We start from the raw sequence: 22619 nt of genomic DNA on the forward strand, positions 1-22619 counted from the left end.
CCAGTACATTATACTGGATTGTGAATGTTCCACAGAAATGAAAGTAATTTTATGATTTAATCATGGCTGTAATTTTCAGCAACTTAGTATATATTGCAGAATTTCCAGTCAGTTGCAAATGTATTTTTATTTTGTTTTATCAGTTTTAACTAATTAATTAGTCATCTTCAGAAGCCTACAAAATTAAAATTAGGGGTATTATAAATCTTTAGACCTTGGCTGTATACTTATGTAAAGAATTAGTAGTAGTATATTACAGAAACTTAGTTGAGCAGGTATCAGTATCTTCTTCATTGAAGCATAGTGGTGTGATAAAATTTACTGCATCAATCACGTAATGTACATGTCGAGCTGATGTGCTAGCAGCAGTCAACGCGTGAAATAAAATCGTCATACCTTCTGAATAGTTTGCGTTAGGACATTCAAACTGCGCAGTTGGCTGTGAGGCATGATGGACATTAGTATGCACATGCGCACATGTCTTGTTGTCAGCTATTTGCATGTGAAAATGTCATGGTACAGCATGCCTGAGCGTATAGCGCTTCTGAAGGCCTACTATGCAATCAAAAACAGCCGAACTGCGTCTCAAAGGAAGTTAGTGACCAAGTTCAAATTAAAGACAACCGGTACAAGTGTGTTAACAATCAAGAATTTGATTTGCAAGTTGGAGAGAATGGGTAGTGTTTGTGATGACAATCTTGGCAATGTCAGTTGTCCAAAAAGATTAAAAATGTCTGAAAACATTGAGAAAACGTGTTGTTTGAAACCAGCCCCAGTAAATTGCTCAGGTGAGCTGCACAACATGTGGGAATCAACTGGGAGACACTGTGACAAATTGTTGAAGACCTGCATTTCTTCCCATTCAAAATTCAAACCATGAAGCCCCAGGGCTGTGGAGCAATGGTTGTTCCGCCAACACTACTGCCCATAGAATTGACGAACACGACTTTGATGTGAATATGGTATGGTTTAATGACGAAGCCTACTTTCATTTGGATGGGTTCGTCAATAAGCAAAAGGTCTTATTTAGAGGAGTGAGAATCCACATTTCATGATTGAGAAGTCTCTTCACCCTGAACGGCTAACTGTGTGATGTGCAATGTCCAGTCACGGAGTAATCAGTGCAATATTCCTTGATGGCACGGTTACTACCAAATGATATATGAAGGTTTTGGAAGATGATTTCATCCCGTTATCCTAAGTGACCCTGATTTCGACAATATGCGACTCGTGCAGGGCGGAGCTTGACCCCCTCGAAACAGGACAGTGTTTTGATGTCCTGGAGGGCATGGACCTCGATTGGCCACCATATTCTCCGGATCTGAAGATGAGATACCTTTTTATGGGCTATGTTAAAGATAAGGTGTACAGCAATAACCCCAAAACGGTAGCTGCGCTGAAAACCCTCATTCAGGAGGTCATCAACAGCGTTCAGACACTGCATCGAGTCATGCAGAATTTAGCTATTCATTCGCACCAAATCAACGCTAGTGAACATCTCATGACCTAAATCTGAATATCTGTAGTGACATTCACATGTTGAATAAAGTGTATGTACGCAGTAGTTTGTAACTGATACGTTTTTCTTCGTATAGTACAGTAATTGTCATCCTGTATATAAAACCATATAAAAAGAATATGAAGAAGGTATTGATGTCTTCTAAACCAGTACTAAGTAAGTTTCCGTAATATCCATCTTATACTTTACATAAATGTATAATTAAGGTCTAAAGACTTAAAACACCCCTCATTTTGTAAGCTTCTGAAGGTGACAAATTAATTTGTTGAAACTGGTTAAGTGAAATAAAAATACATTTACAACTGATGACAGAATTTTGTTCTGAAGTGAAAGTAACATTAGGTGTTTCACAGGGAAGTGTAATACATAAGCAGTTTATCAGGCAGGATCAGCAGCACTAAGCTAATGATGCTGTTGTCTTCACTAAAGTAGAACATTTGCATGCTTGTAAGGAATTTCAGAACAATTTCGAAAAAACTTCTGTTTGGTGTATTGTTTGGCAGCTTTCTTCAGATATGGATAAATATGAGGTAATGACTATAATAACAAGAATGTTAACAGGACACTAGTGCATCCAAGCTTATATTATTGAGAAACAGCCTACATTGTATATTTTGTGTAGGGATCATGAGAATAAGGTAAGACAGACAGATTAGATATGTATAGAGGTATATAGGAAGTTATTTTCCCCTCACTCAATATGGGCTTCCCTAGTGTATACATGGATATAGAAAATTGGGGATCATGAAGTAGATGAGACAAAGGAGTTCTGCTACTTTGGAAACCAAATAACACATGATGGTCAAAGCAAGGACGTAAAAGGGGCATTTCTGGCCAAAAGAAGCCTGAACACTTGTCTTATTTTTGGGAACAAATTTCTGAGAATGTATGTTTGGAGTACAGCATTGTATAGTAGTGAATCATGGACTGTAGGAAACGTAAAGAAGAAGAGTATCTGATCATTTGAGATACGGTGCTGTAGAAGATGTTGAAAATTAATTGGACTGATGAGACACCAGACAAGTGCAAGTAGCATCACACTCTCAACGTTCCGTACAAATGTAGTTATGTGTATAGGCAGACAATGAAACTAATAGTTTAGTGTGGCTCAGTGGCCTGGTGCAAGTTTTTCTATTGGACACCACTTTGGCAACTTGCCAATTATCCAACCAGGGAAAGTGGACCTTCAGTTTAACATGGAATCTGCACCACATGTTATTTCTTGCTACTTCTCACATTGAGGAGAAGTGAAAGTTAGCATAAAGAAGACTGAAAAATCTGTGGTTCACCCAATATTTGATCCCGTGACCTCTCAGTATCAGGGCACGTGCTTTACTGCTAGATCATCATGATAGTTTATCTATAGATTTTCATGATTGAGTTTGTGATTATTGAAACATACTATGTGACATAAGTATTTTGATTGCATTGACTCAGAAGCTTCAATTTTTCACACCACCAAGGAACCTTGGACCTAAGTATCTTACATACAGTTTGATCCTGTAAGGGTTTTGTTTTTACTGATTGTGGTACAGAACCTGAAAAGTTAAACTCTCCACAGAACTGACAACAAGAGAAATACTGGAAAACATTGACCAGAAGAAGGGACAGGATGTGTGTTAAGTGGCAGGGAACACTTCCATGTCACTAGAGGGTGCTGTAGGAATATATCCAATAAATTATTGAGAATTCAAGTGCTACTCTGAGGTGAAGGGGTTGGCAAATGAGAAACAATTTATGTGAGAGATTGGAATCTTGTACAGAATATAAATTTAAGCACAAGACTTTCACACCTTGTAGACTTGGTTGCATGTACAGACCTACCAGCAAGCAGCTTTCAATCTGATATAAACAGCTATTACAACAGTTCCTTCCTCTACTTGCCCTATCTGTAGGTTTCTTTCTGCAAGTTGTGTGCATCTATAAATAATGCTTAGTATGAAATGATACCATTGAGTGTTCTATCAGCCTAATGTTGTACATAGGAGAACGATGTAGACGCCATCCATCCTGGATACGGATTCCTTTCGGAGCGCTCGGACTTCGCACAGGCCTGCATAGATGCTGGCCTCCGCTTCATCGGTCCATCACCTAAAGTCGTGCAGCAGATGGGAGACAAAGTGGCAGCTCGCAAGGCCGCCATAGAGGCAGGTAAGAAGCTTTATGCCCTGTGCCACCAGGTCTTCAGTTTCCAATAACACTAAACACACTGTCTCAAAGAAGTGCAGTCTGGATTGTTAGTTCTGTATTTGCATTCATCATTGAAATGTACCTTCTAGTTATCGGTCATCATCAGACTGCCCAATATTTCAATGAAAACTAACAACTTTTTCTATTGCTCTTTGTTTCACTGCAGATGCAAAATGAGAGTTGTGCCCACATGCAAAGTTCGGAGTGTGTGTCGTTATAGTAGAAACAATTCCAATAAGAATTGTCTGAAATGTTACATCGATGATCCTTCAGTTTTTATTTGTTAAAACAGACACTTGAATTTTTATGTGTGTGCTTGACTCGATGACATCCAGCTAACAATAACTTGACAAATACCTTGATTGAAAGCCATAAAGATAATTTGTTGCAAAACGGAGCTGAGATTCATCTGGCATCTCCTGCTATACATTTTATGTTTCCACCAATTTGTAGTCCTTGTTAAAAAAATCATTTATTTGGTCATGAACGGGCTTGTGGCTGAAACTGAATTTGGTGTCAACTGAATTTCGCAAACACAGATAAAATGACGTGTGACTTAAGGACATTAATTATACAGAAGATATAAAAGAAACAAAAAATGACATAATTTTTAAAAAGGAAAGTATTGCATTTTATTCCACGCCAAGATGATTTAATTAAAATAAAAAATAAAGTTGTGTATGTGAATATTGTTACATTTAGCAATAGTTGAAAAAAAGTTACATTGACAATTGTAATTTAATATTTGTATAGCTGAAATGTAATATAACCAGCTGGAAGAAGGAACTGAGTTTTGTCATTTAAAATAAAGCTGGTAGTCTGTGTCATATGTTTTTTGATGTTTTTTGTGTGTGTGTTGTCGTGTGACTAGGGCCTCCCGTCGGGTAGACCATTCTCCAGGTGCAAGTCTTTCGATTTGACGCCACTTCGGCATCTTGCACTTTGATGGGGGTAAAATGATGATGATTAGGACAACACAACACCCAATCCCTGAGTGGAGAAAATCTCCGACCCAGCCGGGAATAATCGAACCCGGGCCCTTAGGATTGACATTGTGTTGCGCTGACCACTCAGCTACTGGGGGCGGACATATGTTTATTGATTTCAAGTATTACCAGTTGGGTCATCTTTCTTGTTTTCATAACCATATGGAAACCTTCACAATCTACATTTTATTTGTTTTCTCTTAAAAAAATGTTCAGCAAAAGTAGTTTTCCAAATAATAATAGTATTAACTTCATAATCTTTTGTGAAATTTGCATTTTTCTGTGAAATGTACCTTTGTTTATTCTTGGCTCTTTATATTTGATATAACATTCTCCACTTGTAAAGGTCTTTAATGCTTGTCCAATGTTTTTGTCAGTTTCATATTATAGTCAGTCATGTTCCGTTTGATTTCCTACAAAACACCAATACTTTATACAAGAATTGCAATTTTATGTTCTATGAACAACTAAACCTGCATATTTTTACCTTCCATTGTTAACTCATTTATTTATGAAAAATATTTCAAAATAAACCAAAAACCTCTCTTTAGTATCGAGAATTTTTATCCTATTCCAGAAAAGTATATGAAAATACTAAAATACAGAAAAGAAAAACTTCTGATCAAGAAATACACATGTATCTTGTGCTTCACTATTCTGTGGTAATGTGCATTTAATGTCTCTCTGAGTCAGATACATGTCAGCATCTAGCAGGCAATGTGTGTTATTGTTGCTAGGAGCGTAACTGATTGTAGCCGATTCATGATCGAATACTGCAAAAAATCAAATTTTTAGTTCAGCTTAGTCAGTCATTTAGACTATGCTGCTCCTGTAATGGAGTCTCACAAGCATCAGTACTAGTCCCATCATGATCTTAATCTGCATTTATGATCTCCCAAAAACTTCAAATGGTGGTTCAACAATATAATGTCTGCAGATGACACATACATACTAATCGAGCATCCAAACTCAGCCTTTGCAGATGCAGCTTAGATGGTAGCTGAACAGGCCTTCAAGTTTTTAACAGCTAACAGATTAAGACTTGATATATACATAAGGATTAAAGGAGACTGCTCACCAAAAAGCAGAAGTGTCAAATTGTCGATAGACGCACACAAAAAGTAAACTTGCTAGCATTTGGAGTTATTCTTTGACGAGCTAGAGTAAAACAAACGCGTGCACACACTCGCGTGCCTATGTCCCTGTATGGTGCCGGGTAGACTAACAGTGCCAACGCTATTTTTCAGCAAATGGAATTGTTGGGGGCATAGCGTCAGGTGGAGTGAACAGAGGAAGGTGGAAGGCAGGGAGGGGGATGGGAGTGGGTGGGTAGTGCTCAGAGGGAGGCAGCCAACCAGTGTGGCAGCTAGGAATGTGGAAGGGAAGGGTGGCAGGTATTTTTTTGGTGTAGAAGGGATGGCAGCTGTCAGAATAGGTGTCTGTTTTGTTGCTTGGTGAGTTTAACGTGAATAGAGGTGTGAATGGAGCCATCAGAGAGATGGCACGCTAGGTAGAAGAGGAGCAGGTGAAGTGGGCAGGGGAAAAGGTGTAGAGGTTTTGAAGAAATGTGGAGAGGTGTCTTGGCCTTAAGTCCAGATCATGAAGATAACAACAACGGACCTGAAAATCACTCCACTATTTATCTGCTGTGATGTAAACTTTGCATAGCATGCTGAAGGCCTCACACGAAAGCCTTCACAGCCAGGTAATCCCCCGAACCTAGTCAACAAAAAGATTTTGTTGTGTGGTGCGGCAGCTGTCCTGTCACCCTTGCCTATTCACATTCCCATGTTGCGTTCAGTGTGTGTTGCTTCCCACTGGCCTGTACAGTTGTGCCAGCCTGTATCCCTGCCACCCCTCCCTCCCACATTCCTGGTTGGCAAACAGGCTGCCTCCCTCTGAGCCACTAGCAACCCACCCCCAATCCCTCTCTTTGCCTTCCACCTCTCCTCCCTCTACAAACACCACCTGACACTACTCCCACGGCAACCAGCCCACCTGCCGAAAAATAGCATTGGCACTGTTAGGCAGCACCACGTAGGGGCGTTAGGTGTGTGGGTGTGTGCCTGTGTTTGTTTTGCTCTAGCTTGTCAAAGGATAACTCAAAAAGCAAGCACGTTTTCTTTCGTGTGTACCTATCAACAGCTCAGTGCTTCTAATTTTCAGTGAATGGCCTCCTTCAATAATAGTGTTCACATTCTACAGTAACTTTCCTACAACATTTAAGTTTTGATATAGTACGGAAATTTATGGCAGAATGTAAATACTCAGAAATTTATTAACTGACTGCGAATTTCTTGTCATCAGCTGTATTAGGTATAGATCTACTACCCAATAGTGACAAATGAAAATTTATGCTGGGTTCAAGTCCGGTCCAACTGTCACAGTTTGTTACTAGATTCACGCACATAAAAGTTAAAATGCAACCTACATACAGATGAATTAGTCAGGAAACTACATTCAGTGTGTTGTGCCCTTAGGAGTGTCTCTCACTGTTGCACGTTTTCACTCCCTGCAGAATTAACTCCTTGGGACAGTGGACCTAAAATAAATAAAGTATTTATTGAGCAGAAGCAAACTGTGAGAATATTGTGTAAAGCAGATAAACATCTCTCTCTCTCTCTCTCTCTCTCTCTCTCTCTCTCTCTCTCTGAAGTCTTTTTAAGAATCTTTGTATTCTTACTTTAACTTTCCAGTAAATGTTCTCTTTCATTGCTGATAATAAAAATCACTTCACTCAGAACTGTGATTTACACATTCACAATAGAAGACAAAATGATTTTCATGTAGACTTTCTTGTATAAGATTCAGAGAGGGGTTTATACTCTTGTGCAAAAGTGCTCAGCAAGCTCACACCTAACTTAACGGAAGGAATTGATGATCTTGACCAGTTCATAAGAAATTTAAAAACATACTCATGAGCAACTCTTTCTGCAAACTATCTGGATATCAAGATTCAAAGATTATTGAATGAATGAATGGAAAGTTCTGTTAACTACATAACAAAAAGGAGTGTGTGTTGTAAAATTGTGTGATGATTAGTTATGTACTGTGTTTTTTCTTGAAAAAATACAGTTAAATCACTTAAATTTTAAGCTACTGATGGCGTATAAACTTCAGCTATTTCTTCTTCTTCTTCTTCTTCTTCTTCTTCTTCTTCTTCTTTTTTTTTTTTTTTTTTTTTTTAAGTGACTTACTCATCAGTAGCATTAAAAAATATAGTGATCATTCATTATTAACAAAGTAAATAGATGAAGAGTCTGTGTTTTATCTTATGTTAATGCATAGATTGACTCGCTCCACACCTCTTTGTATGCCCGGTCTTGATAGGCTCACGGAACAAGATAGAGAATGGACAATAAGTTCATAACTAATGTCCATAATTACAAAAGAAACAGATTAAATGTAATCGCAGATGAACAGCTTGTAGTCAACAGAAATGAAATTGATAATTATTTTACTAGTCTAGAATGTTAGAAGTTCAGGTGGAAAATCTTACATGATGTTAGTCTCAACGAATGCTGTTATCATATCTTGAAAGTCAATTGGTGCAATCTTGTTTGTGAATAAACTCTCATATTGCTTTTTTAAGCTTTAAAAGCATTGTCCACATTGTTATCAGTTCAAATATTAACCCCACTCTGTGATGTTGACAGCAACACATAAGCAGCCAAGCATTGATTGCAAAATGGTTAATTTATAACAAGAATGCTGTTAAAATTGTCCTAATGATGATTTGTGGTGGTGATAAGCATACAGACATCTTTGATTCCTGACTATCTGATAGCAGAAGAAGGCAAAGTTCAAGTCACTTAAATTGAAAACGTTGACATTTGTTGCAAATATGGAGAAAAATGCAAGTTATAAATCATAAGGAAGCTAGTCTACAGATTGGTATTCAACTCGGTAAAAAGGTAATATTTCTGAGTGAATGAGTAACTGTTTGGGTAAATCCACAGGAAGAATTATGCGGCCTTTCTGTTAACAATTTAGGAAAAGACAGATTGCTACTTACCATAAAGAAGAGACATTAAGTTGCAGACAGGCATAATTAAGACACTTACGCGAGTCCTATCACAGGTTCATCCTACCCCATCATGGGCCAGGCCACCTGTGAAAACTTCCATGTCATTTACAAGTACTGTAGCAATCATTGCACAGCTTTTTATATTGATATGACTACCAACCAGCTGTCCACCAGGAGAATAGCCACTGCTAAACTGTGGCCAAGAGCAAAGTAGGCCACCAAGTGGCACAACATAATACACTTGATTTCAATGGCTGCTTCACTACCTGAGCCGTCTGGATCCTTTCCTCCACCACCAGCTTTTCTGAACTGAGCAGATAGGAGTTATCCTTACATCACATTCTCTGCTTCAGTAATTATCCGAGCGTCAACCTACGGTAACACACTGTCCCCGCACCCTCCACCCGACAGTTTCCACCCCCTCTGTCCTATCATATCCTTCCCACTCTTATCTCCCATCCTGTTTGCTGCTCTCTGCCAATGCATCCGCCCCTCTTTCCCCATTCCTCTCCCAGTTTCCCCACATCCCTGCCCCACAATCTCCTGACGCTGCACCTTTTGATATTCTGGTCTCTGCACACACCACCAGACAGCATTCATCTCTCTCCTCCTGTACACTACTATCCCTTCCCCTTTCACTTCTCCAGCTCCTCCAGTTTGCTGCGTAGAGGCCCACATGATAGTTGCATTCTGATCCAAAATGCTGGAGTTGGCAGTCACCTGTGCATGAGGTGTGCTTGCTTCTGTATATGAAAATGTCTTTTCATTGTTCCTCTCTGCAACTTATTGTATCTTCTTTATCGTAGGTAGTTAGCTGTCTTTTTCCTACATTGTTGATATTCCTACCTGGCGTTGCCATTGTTTGACGTTCCTATTACACACGTACTTTACTTACCAGACAGCTTAATGTTAACCAATTTTTTGAACATCTTGTTTTGTTGCGTCAGGTGTCGCTGTTGTCCCTGGCACACCAGGTCCCATAACAAAGCTGGAGGAAGCAAAAGAATTCTGTCTGAAGCATGGATTGCCCATAATTTTCAAAGCTGCCTATGGAGGTGGTGGCCGTGGCATGAGGGTTGTCCGCAAAATGGAGGTATGTAACTGAAGTGGTCGCAATCTTAGTTGCATGGGTGACACATCGCTGTATTTTGGTGTCCATTGAGGTAGTTTACAGTGTCCTCAAAATCACATTTGAAAATGTGAAGAGGTGATGTTGGAGTTGCTAAATCGCACACTGTCAAAAGAAAAAAAAAGGTCTAGTCTGTATTAAAAAAGAGAAGATTAAAATTTGAACTCATTGTCTACAGTCAGATTACAAAATTTCTAGAATTGCACAGAATCAAATAAAACTCCAGAAAAGTAATATGTTTGTTCACGTGGCCATCCTCCATGGCAGTTGTTATAATTATTATTGGTTTTTCTGTCTTAAGCTTAGTGTAGGAGTGTTTTTCACCAGACACATCACACTTTTATTTATAAAGTATCTGCTGTAGTCATTTGTCAAATAGAAATACATGAAATGTCATTAAATTTTGGTATGTATAGAATAAAACAGTATTCCTGTATAAAATTTAGTGTACAGTTTAGTAGTGTTTTTGCTTCTTGCTTACATATTCTGAAAACCACTGATTTTTCCTTATTATTAGTGAAGGTTGAGGTTTAAAGGACCCCAGATGCACATTCACTTTTGGCAACTTTTACCTTTTTTTAGAACTAACTTTTTCTTATACTGCGTTGCCACTTTTTCCCATGTCACCTCTCTTTTGTAAAACTTCATGAGAGGAAGAGTGCTGCACTTTGTGTTCCACACTCAGCACAGTGTTACATTTGTACTCATTTGTTTTCTGTGTAGGATGAGTGTGTGGCAGTGTTCAGAATAAGTTGATTGACATTTTGTTTAGAAACTGCTAAAAGAACGTCTACACCACCTACATGTTAATGTCTGTGGGCTTAGATTCAAGCAAAACAGGGAATGGAAGAATAAGCCTCATGGATCTAAAAAAACGTTACTACAAAAAAAAAGGTCTTAAAGATGAAGACAGTCTGTTTGGAAAGGCAAATCTGTGAAATGAAGATAAGCTGATGGATATTCCATACCTTGTTGGTCCTCCCAATGCACTGTAAGACAGTTAGATCCTCCTCAACAGGCTGATCTTAAGGTGGTGGAGACATTGCTGCTGGAATGCATTGCAACAGTGTGCTGAAATGATGTGATACCACCTGCAGCAGAGCAAACAGTGATATGTGACAGTAAGCCCTCCACCTTTGATGCACACTTGAAGGGCTCTTTGGCACAAAGTATTAATGAATCGGTGTGGGTTTTTCCTAAGGTACACGAAATGGAAAATACCGGACGTGATTAAGGAGATGTAAATCTATTTCCATTTAAGGGATCAGTCTGATAGGCTTCTGAACGAACAAAAAGATTTGCAAAATGGTTAACTTTTGTACAAATTTTGCGCCTATTCTATGGTGAGACATTACACGTCCACAGGTCTTGCAGATGATGATATGGCGACTGATGTAAGTGGCCACAATATGAGGAGACCACATAACAATGGAATCGTACATAGTGGTCGATCTATTTTATTATATAACTGTAAGAAAAACCATGTATTGCATTTTATTTTGCTTGGTTGCTAAATTATAACCTTTGCTATTTTGTTTGACCTATCCCATCACTCCAGAAGTTATTAGACATAGATTATTCATGATATCTGTGTGCATCCTTTATGTATGTTGAACACATCAGTACTGTATGTCTGCCATGTGTAGTTCAGCATAAGCTCTTTCTTACAGAATTTTGTGTAGTGCCATGGGTACATTAACCATTGTGTGTCATAATGCGCAAGTAGAGTGCATAGGATGAGAAAATACGGAAAATACACGTAATTTAAAATTTGTGAGGGTCACCTGTATCAGTGGTGATAGTTTATTGCTTTCATGACAATTATTCCATTCAAATATAGCACATGGAAAGGCTAATAATAATACTTAATGTGACATTGCTGAATTTTTGTAAAATAAATTTTTATTAATCCTACCATGTTTTATGATGAGTTTTTTTTACTCTGTTTACCTTTTAAACAGTTATTAATACACTGCATTCCTGTTGCTTCTGTGTATCAGGATACTTGAAAATGTGCTAAGGGCTTCAATAAATAAAGCAAAAAAAAAAGGCAGCTGCAGGCAGTATCAAATCATTTAAACTCTCAATACTCATGAAAGGTGTTAGTCCAGACAGCTCGGTGGCTTCAGTCAAGGGCTAGTAATTGGATGTTGCCTGAACATCAAATCCATCAGTGACATTTCAACCCTCTTAAAGCTGTCATCTGACAGTGATTTGATTGTGAAGTGCACCAAATACAGCTGAGCAAAAGCTAGGCATATATCACGTTCAGACATACATGGACAGTTGAGCGAAATTAGTGGAAGGAATCACTTGTGAGTTTCAAAGTACTACCAGGAGTCCAGCGAGCAGAACAACTGTAAATTTGGAATTAAAAAGAATGGGGCATAATGATCAACAACACTCCTAAGGTTCACTTTTCTGTAGTTGATGCTAAGTGACGCATGACGTGGTGTGAACAACTATCCCACTGTGCAGTGGATGACTGACATGAGTGATTTGGAGTGATGAATTACACTGTTTCCTATGGGAAACCAATGGAACGGTTTGGGTTTGACAAATACCTAGAGAACATTACCTGCCACCATGTCCGAACAACAGTCTATTGACAGTGCTGAGTGCTATTGACAAGGGATTTCAAATTAATTCCTTATTCATGATTTCTAGAAGGGTTTTGACACTGTACCTCATAAGCAGCTTGTAATCAGATTGTGTGCTTATGGAATATTGTCTCACTTATGGGACTGAATTTGTGATTTCCTGTCGTAGGGGTCACATACAGTTCATTGTAATTGGTGGACAGTTATTGAGTAAAAAAAAAAAAAAAAAAAAGGTTATTTCTGGTGTTCCAGAAGGTAGTGTTACAGGCCCTCTGCTGTTCCTTATCTATATAAATGGTTTAGGAGACCATCTGAGCAACCATCTTGGGTGGTTTGCAGATGATACTGTTGTTTATGATCTAGTAAAGTCATCAGAAGATCAAATCAAATTGCAAAACAATTGAGAAGAGATATCTGTATGGTGTGAAAATTGGCAATTGACACTAAATAATAAGTGTGAGGTCATCCACATGAGTGCTAAAAGGAATTTGTTACCTTTGGTTACACAATAAATCAGTTGGCTCCAAAGGCCATAAGTTCAATTAAATACCCAAGAATTACAATTACAAAAAACTTAAATGAGATGACACAGGATTTAGGCTGGGCATCATTAAAACAAAGGTGTTTTTCATTGTGGTGGAATCTTATCGTGAAATTTCAATCACCAACTTTCTCCTCTGAATGCGAGAATATTTTGTTGATACTACCCCTCATAGAGAGAAAGCATCATAATTATAAAATAAAGGAAATCAGAGCTTGCACAGAAAGATATAAGTGTTTGTTTTTTCTGTGCACTGTTGGAGATTGGAATACTAGACATGGGTTGTGAAGGTGGTCCAGTGAACCCCCTGCCAGGCAATTATGTTATTTGCAGAGTATTAATGTAGATGTAGATGTTTAGTACCCACAGTAAAGTACAGAGGACTTTTTTGTAGTTAGAAAGTGGTCCCCTTATTGCTCTTACGAAAACACTAAATGCAGAAGGATCTGAACACATTTTACAGAGTATAGTAAAGGAATAGTTCAGAGATGATGATCAATTACATCAGAATGACAATGCACCCTGTCATAAGGCAGCATCTGTGGGCAATAACATTCCTGAAATGGACTAATCTGCCCAGAGTCCCGAGCTGAACCCAGTGGAATACCTTTGGGATGAATTAAGATGTTGGCTTTGCTGCACATTTCAGTGCCAAACATCAATACCTTCTCTGGTTTCGCCTCGTGAAGAAGAATGGGCCCAATTCCTCTGCATAGATTGACACCTTATTGAAAGTGTCCCCAGAAGAATTAAAGCTGACATGAAGGCAAAGGATGGACACACCCTATATAAATGTCCACTAATAGGTGCCCGGATAATTTTAATCACGTAGTGTATAATAAAAAAATTTGGGCTTCAAGTATGAAATAAGAGGTCAGATTATAAAAAAAAGAGCTGAATAGTACCCAATATCAATTAAATTAAATCTTGTGTAAATTTCCATTCTTTCTTCATATAGTCATTCATATGCAACATCCAACCAGTTGATTCACTAATAAGTCATTACGTGATGTGTACAATGTGCTGCTGCCTTTTGAAAAGAAACTCCCAGAGTGCATCAACATCACTGGAATTGTCAGGTATTCACATTGACTCGTGTACACAACTGAGTATTACAATATTTGTTTATTTATTGTCTCACCATTGCTGTAAAGGATTAACCCACAGTGGTTGCACATGTGTTTTCAAAGGTTTTATATGTTAAACGCTGTTAGTGATAGCAGTAGAAGCAAGATTAGTTGCTGTCAAATACCTTGTTGCAGATATTGCACAAGCACAAGCCATAGGCTTCTGAAAATCTTAGGTCAAGCGTGCAGGTTATTGTAACCATATAATTGTCTTCAATTTGCCATTATTGTCTCATTATTATTCATTTGTTCAGTTGTTCACAATGCTAGACTTGAGTCATATGGCCAAAATTTTGGGTAAATAATTTACATTACATTACATATTTTGAAGGCTAATGTCTTGTTGATGTGAACTCTGCCCTCTGTCATTGACTGCTTGTTTCAGTCTGTGTAATGGCCCACCCTTTCCTCTTCTCAAAATCTTCGAAATACTCCTTCATAGGCCATCCTCTTCCTTTGTTTGGCAGCACACCACCTTCGAGAATGTTATGATGAAAGCGTTGTGTATGATGACATGTCGAATAAAATTTATTCTTTTTTTTTTTAATTTTATTTAATAATTTTCACTTTTTGCTGACTTCCCTTAAGCCTTCCAGGTTGGTTTTTCTTCCTGTCCAGCTCGTTCTTGTCATTTTCTGCCATATGCATGTTCCAGCAGCTTCAAGTGAATTCCTTTTCAGTTTCCGAACTTTAACTGCCGTAGAGCAGTGGACTCCATACAAATTAGTTCAAAAAATGATGTTCTGACATTCATATTCATAAGTTTGCTGGTTAAAATGTTTTTCTTAGTCATAAATGCCTGTTTTGCTAACACAGTCCCTTGTTCCCATTTGTTTGCTTTTAATTTCCATAGGTTTAGTATCCCATAGAATTTGCAGTATCCTAATCATCTCTCTCCCACTCTTCCGGAGTCTGCAACTATTAGGACGTCATCGGCAATGTCTGAATACAATGTATCCTTTCACTAAATTCGTTTTTATTCCCTTTTGCTTCTCCCTTAACACCCTAATTGCTTCCTCAATGAATACATTAAATAAATACAGAGAGAGTGCACACCTTTGTCTAACTTGTTTCCTAACCCTGGCGTCTTTCTCTACCTTATTGATATTCATAAAAGTTGCTTATTCGAAGTGTATGATACAGTATGCATTGGTCACACAAAAATATGCCTTACTACTGAGGTGGGTGTGCTATGTCGTCACCTCCTGTGACGTATGTACCATCTGGACATTGCTATTTTGTAAAATAAATAAATATTAGCAGCCGACCACGGTGGCCGTGCAGTTCTGGCGCTGCAGTCCGGAACCGTGGGACTGCTACGGTCGCAGGTTCGAATCCTGCCTCGGGCATGGGTGTGTGTGATGTCCTTAGGTTAGTTAGGTTTAAGTAGTTCTAAGTTCTAGGGGACTTATGACCTAAGTTGTTGAGTCCCATAGTGCTCAGCCATTTGAACCATTTAAATATTAGCATTTCCTGTAACGTAAAACTGATATTGTCATTTGGGTGTCATGTTATTTTGTAAACTAAAATTGTCAACATTTTTTATAATGTCAATTTGATATTTCGTTACTTCTAAAATCTTACCAATAATAAAGTGTTGTGACAGCACTGTAGAAACCTAATAGGCAGCCACATGTGCAGGCACATATGTATGGGAGTCTCCTCCTCCTCGCAGAAGGGTTGAAGAGGAAGAAAGGAGGATGAAGGAAAATGACTTGCAAGGTTTAGAAAATGGGGAGGGTTCAGAAAAGTTGCCCAGCACCCTGGGTCAGGGGAGACTTACCAGATGGGATGAGGATGGAAGACTGCACTAGACAAGATTTGAAAACTCTGAGAGCTTAGAGGTGAAAGATGTGTAATAAGCAAGACAAAGTTTACTGGTAACTTTGTCCACGACTAACTAAGCTATGTGCACTGTATGTGGTAGAGGTGGAGGGGCAGGAAAAAATAGTCCGATCAGAAAATAAAAGATATTGACAACTAAAAGGGAATGAAGAAAGAAATAGTTACTGTGATGAAATGCTGAGACTGAGGAAATTAAAGAAAATAATTAACATAAATTAATGCCATGTGGGTGTTTAAAACAAAGGGCATGTTGCATTGCCAGTACAACCTGTGGAGTTCTCAGACAGTGGCGTTTGGGAGAAGAGTCTAGGTGGCACATAAGGTGAAACAGGCATGACTGTTGTGTTGCAGAGCACGGTGTGCAACAGGGTATTGTCTGTTGCCGGTATACACCTTCTGTCAATACCCGCCCATCCTAACTGATAGCTCGGTGATAGCCTTACCAATGTAGAAGGTCAAACAGTGTTTACATAACAGCTGTGAGTATATGAAGAGTTGTTTCACCATTGGCTCTCCCTCAGATATATGTTATGCCTGTTGCAACTGTGGTATAAGTGGTGGTAGAGGGTGCATAGGGCAAGTCTTGTAGTGGGGACAGTCACATGGGTAGGAGCCATTGGGTAGAGAAATGAGTGCAGGAGGAGCATAGTGGAGTATGCAGAGGTATTGCAGAGGTTTGGGGAGGGGGTGGGGGGGGGGCAATATGTTGGACAGGAGGGTCCTCGTGGACCTTTATATGAGTAAAAGTGTCGGTTGAAAACTATCAAGTAAGAAGATATTGGCATAGAGATGAATATACTCAAGAAGTATCAATGTGTTTCCAGTGTCTCTACCTTTGGTCATGTTGACAGACTAAGCAATGTACACCTACTGCATTGTTCTGTTTGGAGATGTGGAGGTTGGAGGTCAGCACACTCTACTGAACTGAACTGCATTGAGAATCCACATTTTCTTTAACCTCCTGCACACAGGTAGCTGTACATAGCAATTTCCTACGTTCTGGAGTTATGTGCAGATGGGGTAAAGCCAGGATAGCAAAACAAAACAATCTACAAATTTAATCTTGTAATCTTCCTACTGTACCACAACATACCATATGTATGTCCTCCTTGGTGTTGCAGTTTTAATGCTAACTATGTTCATATTTCATTGACAACATTCCAGTGTGTAATTAAAGTGGGAGTAAAAACCTGCTGTGTATGTGATGGTAGTCATTGTTTTAATTTTTACAGGAACTGGAAGAATCATTTCAACGAGCAACTTCAGAGGCCAAGGCAGCTTTTGGAAATGGGGCCCTGTTCATCGAAAAGTTCATTGAGCGACCGCGACACATCGAAGTGCAACTGCTCGGTGACCGCGGTGGGAACGTAGTCCACCTGTACGAGAGGGACTGCTCCGTCCAGCGGCGCCACCAGAAGGTGGTGGAGATCGCACCTGCTCCCAACCTCGATCCCAAAGTTAGTGCAGCCAGGTATCCCTGTTCGTCAGCAGTTTGACGTAGTCTATTAGAAGCGGCAAATTTATTTGTCGATCTTACAGTCTTGAGCAGATGTGAATAATCATTTTCCGGAAGTAGTGAGTCAATTAGGGAAAAAAATGAGGGTTTGCAGACTGTGGCTGAGGAGGACTGAGCAGTGTGTGTTCCTCCCAGAACATTATTCATTCTCATTATTTGCATTAATGGTTTTGGCCCTGGGTGCTGATACATTGATTTAATTAATATAATATTTTGTTCTAATTGCTTTTTTATTTGCATGTACAATAGATAAATAGGAAGGAAAGGTACAGCAAAAAGTGTCATATGAAAATGTGTTGTGGTATTAAGTTTTCAGGGAAACTAATGAAAGCAATGAGGAACAGGACAGATGTAGGTGATAGTAATAAAACATTGTAATTTAATGTTTCATTTAATTATATACATTTCCTCAGAAAAGGTGTTCATAAAGGCCACCATCAACTGCCTTGCATTGTATTTTGCAGCGATTGTAGAAAGCTGCTGTTTTGTTGAGTCGACATTTATCTGCAATGGCATCAATAATATATACAACTCTCATGTGTGGGTGGATGAAAATCTGTACGCTACTCGGGAAACAAGTTTTCAGTCACGTTTCTCAGTGAACGTGAGGTGCGGTGTTAATGGTGACCAACTCATCGATCAAGTTGCTTTAGATTATTGTGTTGATGGAGTATGGTATCTTGATTTCCTTCAAAATATGTTACCACAATACATGGAGGATATTCCTTTGCCAACACGACTTCCTATGTACTTTCAGCACATCCCTGTGATTTTCAAAGAGCTTTGTGTAAGATACAGTTAAGAAAGGGCTGTACGGTCATTTGAAATTTTTTGTTCCGTATCACCACCTCTCAAAGCTTGTACCTCTCTTCTTGGCTCATCCAGCATACTGTTACGGTACTTCACCAATAACATGGAGAACCAACCACACCTACATACAGGCCATATTTTGATAATGCCAGCACTCTCTAAGACATTTAGACTGCTTGCACACTGATGATTTGGTCACACCACTCACCCATGTGGCAGATTCATTCATTTAACTCACAGTTCCTGTAAGGGCATACACACTGTTGATTTGACCACACAACCTGCAGTGCATCCGATAGTCCCTGGACACGGCAATTCAGCTACATTTGATCCTTTCACCTGTGGCGATCTAACAGCATGGTTACAGAGGGAGGGAGTAAACAGTTTCCGCCGTACATGGTTGTGTTGCGTTCGTCATTTGTTAGCACTTTGTCATCGTTGAATTGTGTGCATTTCGTGTGCCATTTTAAAGTGTTAAGTGCTCTTTTCTGCTGCAAAAATAACTTGCCATTGAGGTAGAATGTCGTCCTCTAATTCGGGATTCAGGAAATGAGGAGCATGGCAGTAACATCAAAAACATAATGCTTGGGAGGTGGTGTGTGAAACGATTGTTCCCAACTTCAAAAATAAAGTTGTATCAGAGAAAAGTGATTGTGGTACACAGGGTGAAGCAAAATTTGCACACTTGGGCTTCGCAGCGTGGCTCCTCACATGCCAATGATAAAAAAAAATGTCTTCCACAAAATTTTGTCCAGCGAGTACATCCGGCAGAAAAAGGACATTAAAGAGTGGCAGTCTGGCAACACTGTAACCACATATATGGTAACTACCTCTGTCAGCACATATTACTAGTGCTGTACAGTTGGTGCAGTGGATAGAGTTATAGGTTAGCATGCAGAAGGTCAAGGGTTCGATTGTGGGTTGGGGCATATGTTTTTTATTTGGTAAATGTAGTCCAGGTGGTACAGTATTTGGCATCTTAATCATCAACAGTGATTGCAGTGGATCCTCTAAAAAAACATTTGCACTTACATACTACAATCATAGAAATTGAAGATTGGTCAGCTTTGAAAGAAGCCCTTTCCACATCATGGACGTGGATTTATTCACACCACTTCATCTACTAGATGTGAAACCTCCTCCAGTGGCCTCATAGATTATTAGCATCTATTATTCTTGCCTCATTCAAGTCCATTACATTTTGTTAGGGCCTTAAATTACTAGTAGGACTAGCAACGTGCTTTGCGGATGATGTCCAAACTCGGTTACTATTTGTATGTGTTATCACCATGGTCCCACTAATTATGCCTTTCAACATTGAGTCTGGTAACTGCATGCTGTTTAATATGTATCTCAATGCATTATTATTATTATTATTATTATTATTATTATTATTATTATTATTTCTTTCTTTTCTCAGACGTTATGTCTGGTCAAAAATGGAAAGTGACGCGGACCTTGATCAAGCGTGACTTCCTTTTAACTGTACGGTATATGTTATATTGCATTTAGGAACTTTTGTGTAATTGAACATGTATCAATAATTACGGATTTCTGTAATTGTATATAAAAGTTTGGATGTAGCTGTATTGCATTGATGTACTGGTGGATATTGTGTGGTATGACTCCTGTAGTTGATAGTATAATTGGTATAATGTCAACTTTATCCTGATGCCACATGTCCTTGACTTCCTCAACCAGTTGGATGTATTTTTCAATTTTTTCTCCTGTTTTCTTTTGTATATTTGTTGTATTGGGTATGGATATTTCGATTAGTTGTGTTAATTTTTTCTTTTTATTGGTGAGTATGATGTCAGGTTTGTTATGTGGTGTTGTTTTTCTGTTATAATGGTTCTGTTCCAGTATAATTTTTATTCATCATTCTCCAGTACATTTTGTGGTGCATACTTGTATGTGGGAACGTGTTGTTTTATAAGTTTATGTTGTAAGGCAAGCTGTTGATGTATTATTTTTGCTACATTGTCATGTCTTCTGGGGTATTCTGTATTTGCTAGTATTGTACATCCACTTGTGACGTGATCTACTGTTTCTATTTGTTGTTTGCAAAGTCTGCATTTATCTGTAGTGGTATTGGGATCTTTAATAATATGCTTGCTGTAATATCTGGTGTTTATTGTTTGATCCTGTATTGCAATCATGAATCCTTCCGTCTCACTGTATATATTGCCTTTCCTTAGCCACGTGTTGGATGCGTCTTGATCGATGTGTGGCTGTGTTAGATGATACGGGTGATCATCATGTAGTGTTTCCTTTTTCCAATTTACTTTCTTCGTATCTGTTGATGTTATGTGATCTGAAGGGTTGTAGAAGTGGTTATGAAATTGCAGTGGTGTATAGCCGATGTATTTATATGAGTGATTGCTTTGTGTATTTTGCTAGTTTCTGCTTGTTCTAGAAAGAATTTTCTTAAATTGTCTAGCTGTCCATAATGTAGGTTTTTTATGTCAATGAATCCCCTTCCTCCTTCCTTTCTGCTTAATGTGAATCTTTCTATTGCTGAATGTATGTGATGTATTCTATATTTGTGGCATTGTGAACGTGTAAGTGTATTGAGTGCTTCTAGGTCTGTGTTACTCCATTTCACTACTCCAAATGATTAGGTCAATATTGGTATAGCATAAGTATTTATAACTTTTGTCTTGTTTCTTGCTGTCAATTCTGTTTTCAGTATTTTTGTTAGTCTTTGTCTATATTTTTCTTTTAGTTCTTCTTTAATATTTGTATTATCTATTCCTATTTTTGTCTGTATCCTAGATTATTATTATTATTATTATTATTATTATTATTATTATTATTATTATTATTATTCTGTCACTGGGATTGTGGAAACATAGTCTGTTACCTTGAGGGAAGCAGTGTAATTTGAAACTGAACATTTCACAATTAGCGGTGTTTGGATGAATCATGCAGAATAATATTTGTCAGAGGGGTAATGTGCGTTAGGTGGAACAGTGCACAGGACTGACAGCGTGTTTATATTGTATGTGCTGCCCACCAGACAGGGACTAGTTGCGAGTGGAATAACGCGCCTGTGAAAGGCTCCAATGTACATGCATACATGTATTGAGTTTTCTCATTGTAAACCTCTAAACCATTTTGGCAGACATATAGCATACACAAACGATGAATATGTGGATATGCTTCCGGTCCTTGGTGCATCTGATAACCGGGCTGGTGTTGCTGCTCATGACTTTGCTGCTAGATATCCTCATTGATGCCGTCCAGATAAAAATGTGTTTCGTTGACTGGAGCTGTGCCTTTGGGAGTTAGTTTCCCTCCTTCCACCATCGCATGACAGAGGTCATCCACGGACTGGCCAGACTCCAGCTACTGAGGAAGCTATTCTGAAGGTCATACATAAAGAACCTCAGTGAAGTGCATGTAGCGTGGCAAGGTGGCTGCGTGTCTCGCAACCCATGGTGGTTAACGTGCTGCATGTGCTACACCCCTATCATTATGCTTTCACACAACAATTGCATCCTGCAGATCATCATCAGCGGATACAGTTCTGTGAATGGTTCCAACAACAACAGGAACCCAATGGTGACTTTGTGAACAGAATAATAATATTGGATGAAGCAGCATTCACTCGTGAGGGTGTCTTCAATATGCACAATGCCCACCATTGTGCGAGGCTAACCCGCATGTCGCTCACAACCATAGATATCAAGTTTGCTTTGGTATAAATGTCTCAACTGGAATATTGGACAACAGATGTTTGAGATGCTACATGTTGCCTGACCGGTTGACTGCAAATAAGGTATCATGCATTCCTCTCAAACTATCTGCCTGATGCGCTGAAGGATGTTCCACTACATGTTCATCAGAGGATAGGGTTCCAACATGATGGTGCACCTCCACACTCTGGAATTAATGTGCGACAGTATTTGGACAGAACATTTCCAGGGAAATGGCTCAGACGTGGATGTCCAGTTGTATGGCCACCGCATTTGCCTGACCTAAATCGCCAGGATTTCTTCCTGTGGGAACACCTGAAGGAGTACGCGTACTCTACTCTGCCGATGAATGTGGAAGTAATGGCAGCACGTGTTCATGCTACTCTTTTTGCTGTGGATGCAGCTTTGCTGCGACGAGTGCACATGTCACTGGTTGCTAATGTGCGACTCTGAGTGCTCGTGTTACATATAATATAAATGACAAATAGATGTTGTGTTATTGTACTGTGCTGTCATCTGTAGCATCTTGAAATTGATATTGTTTTGTAGTTATTCTGTCCTATGACAAGATATTTGTTTCAACTGCCTGTTTCTTATCTGTCTAACCTCGTATTTATGTTCAGCTTTGCAA

At 38.9% G+C, this 22619-nt stretch overlaps 1 protein-coding gene across 4 annotated transcripts in view; it reads left to right on the forward strand.

Moving 5' to 3' along the window:
* LOC126106847 (pyruvate carboxylase, mitochondrial) overlaps window positions 1-22619 on the forward strand; it is a 183017-nt gene that overhangs the window by 95021 nt on the left and 65377 nt on the right. For all 4 annotated transcript variants that reach the window (XM_049913241.1, XM_049913243.1, XM_049913242.1 and 1 more), the window contains exons 4-6: window positions 3505-3670; window positions 9670-9815; window positions 17197-17421. In XM_049913241.1, the coding sequence (XP_049769198.1) occupies window positions 3505-3670; window positions 9670-9815; window positions 17197-17421 (537 nt within the window). The remainder of the gene's footprint in view (window positions 1-3504; window positions 3671-9669; window positions 9816-17196; window positions 17422-22619) is intronic.

This window comes from Schistocerca cancellata, chromosome 10, assembly GCF_023864275.1.
Source record: "Schistocerca cancellata isolate TAMUIC-IGC-003103 chromosome 10, iqSchCanc2.1, whole genome shotgun sequence".
Taxonomy (NCBI): Eukaryota; Metazoa; Arthropoda; class Insecta; order Orthoptera; family Acrididae; genus Schistocerca; species Schistocerca cancellata.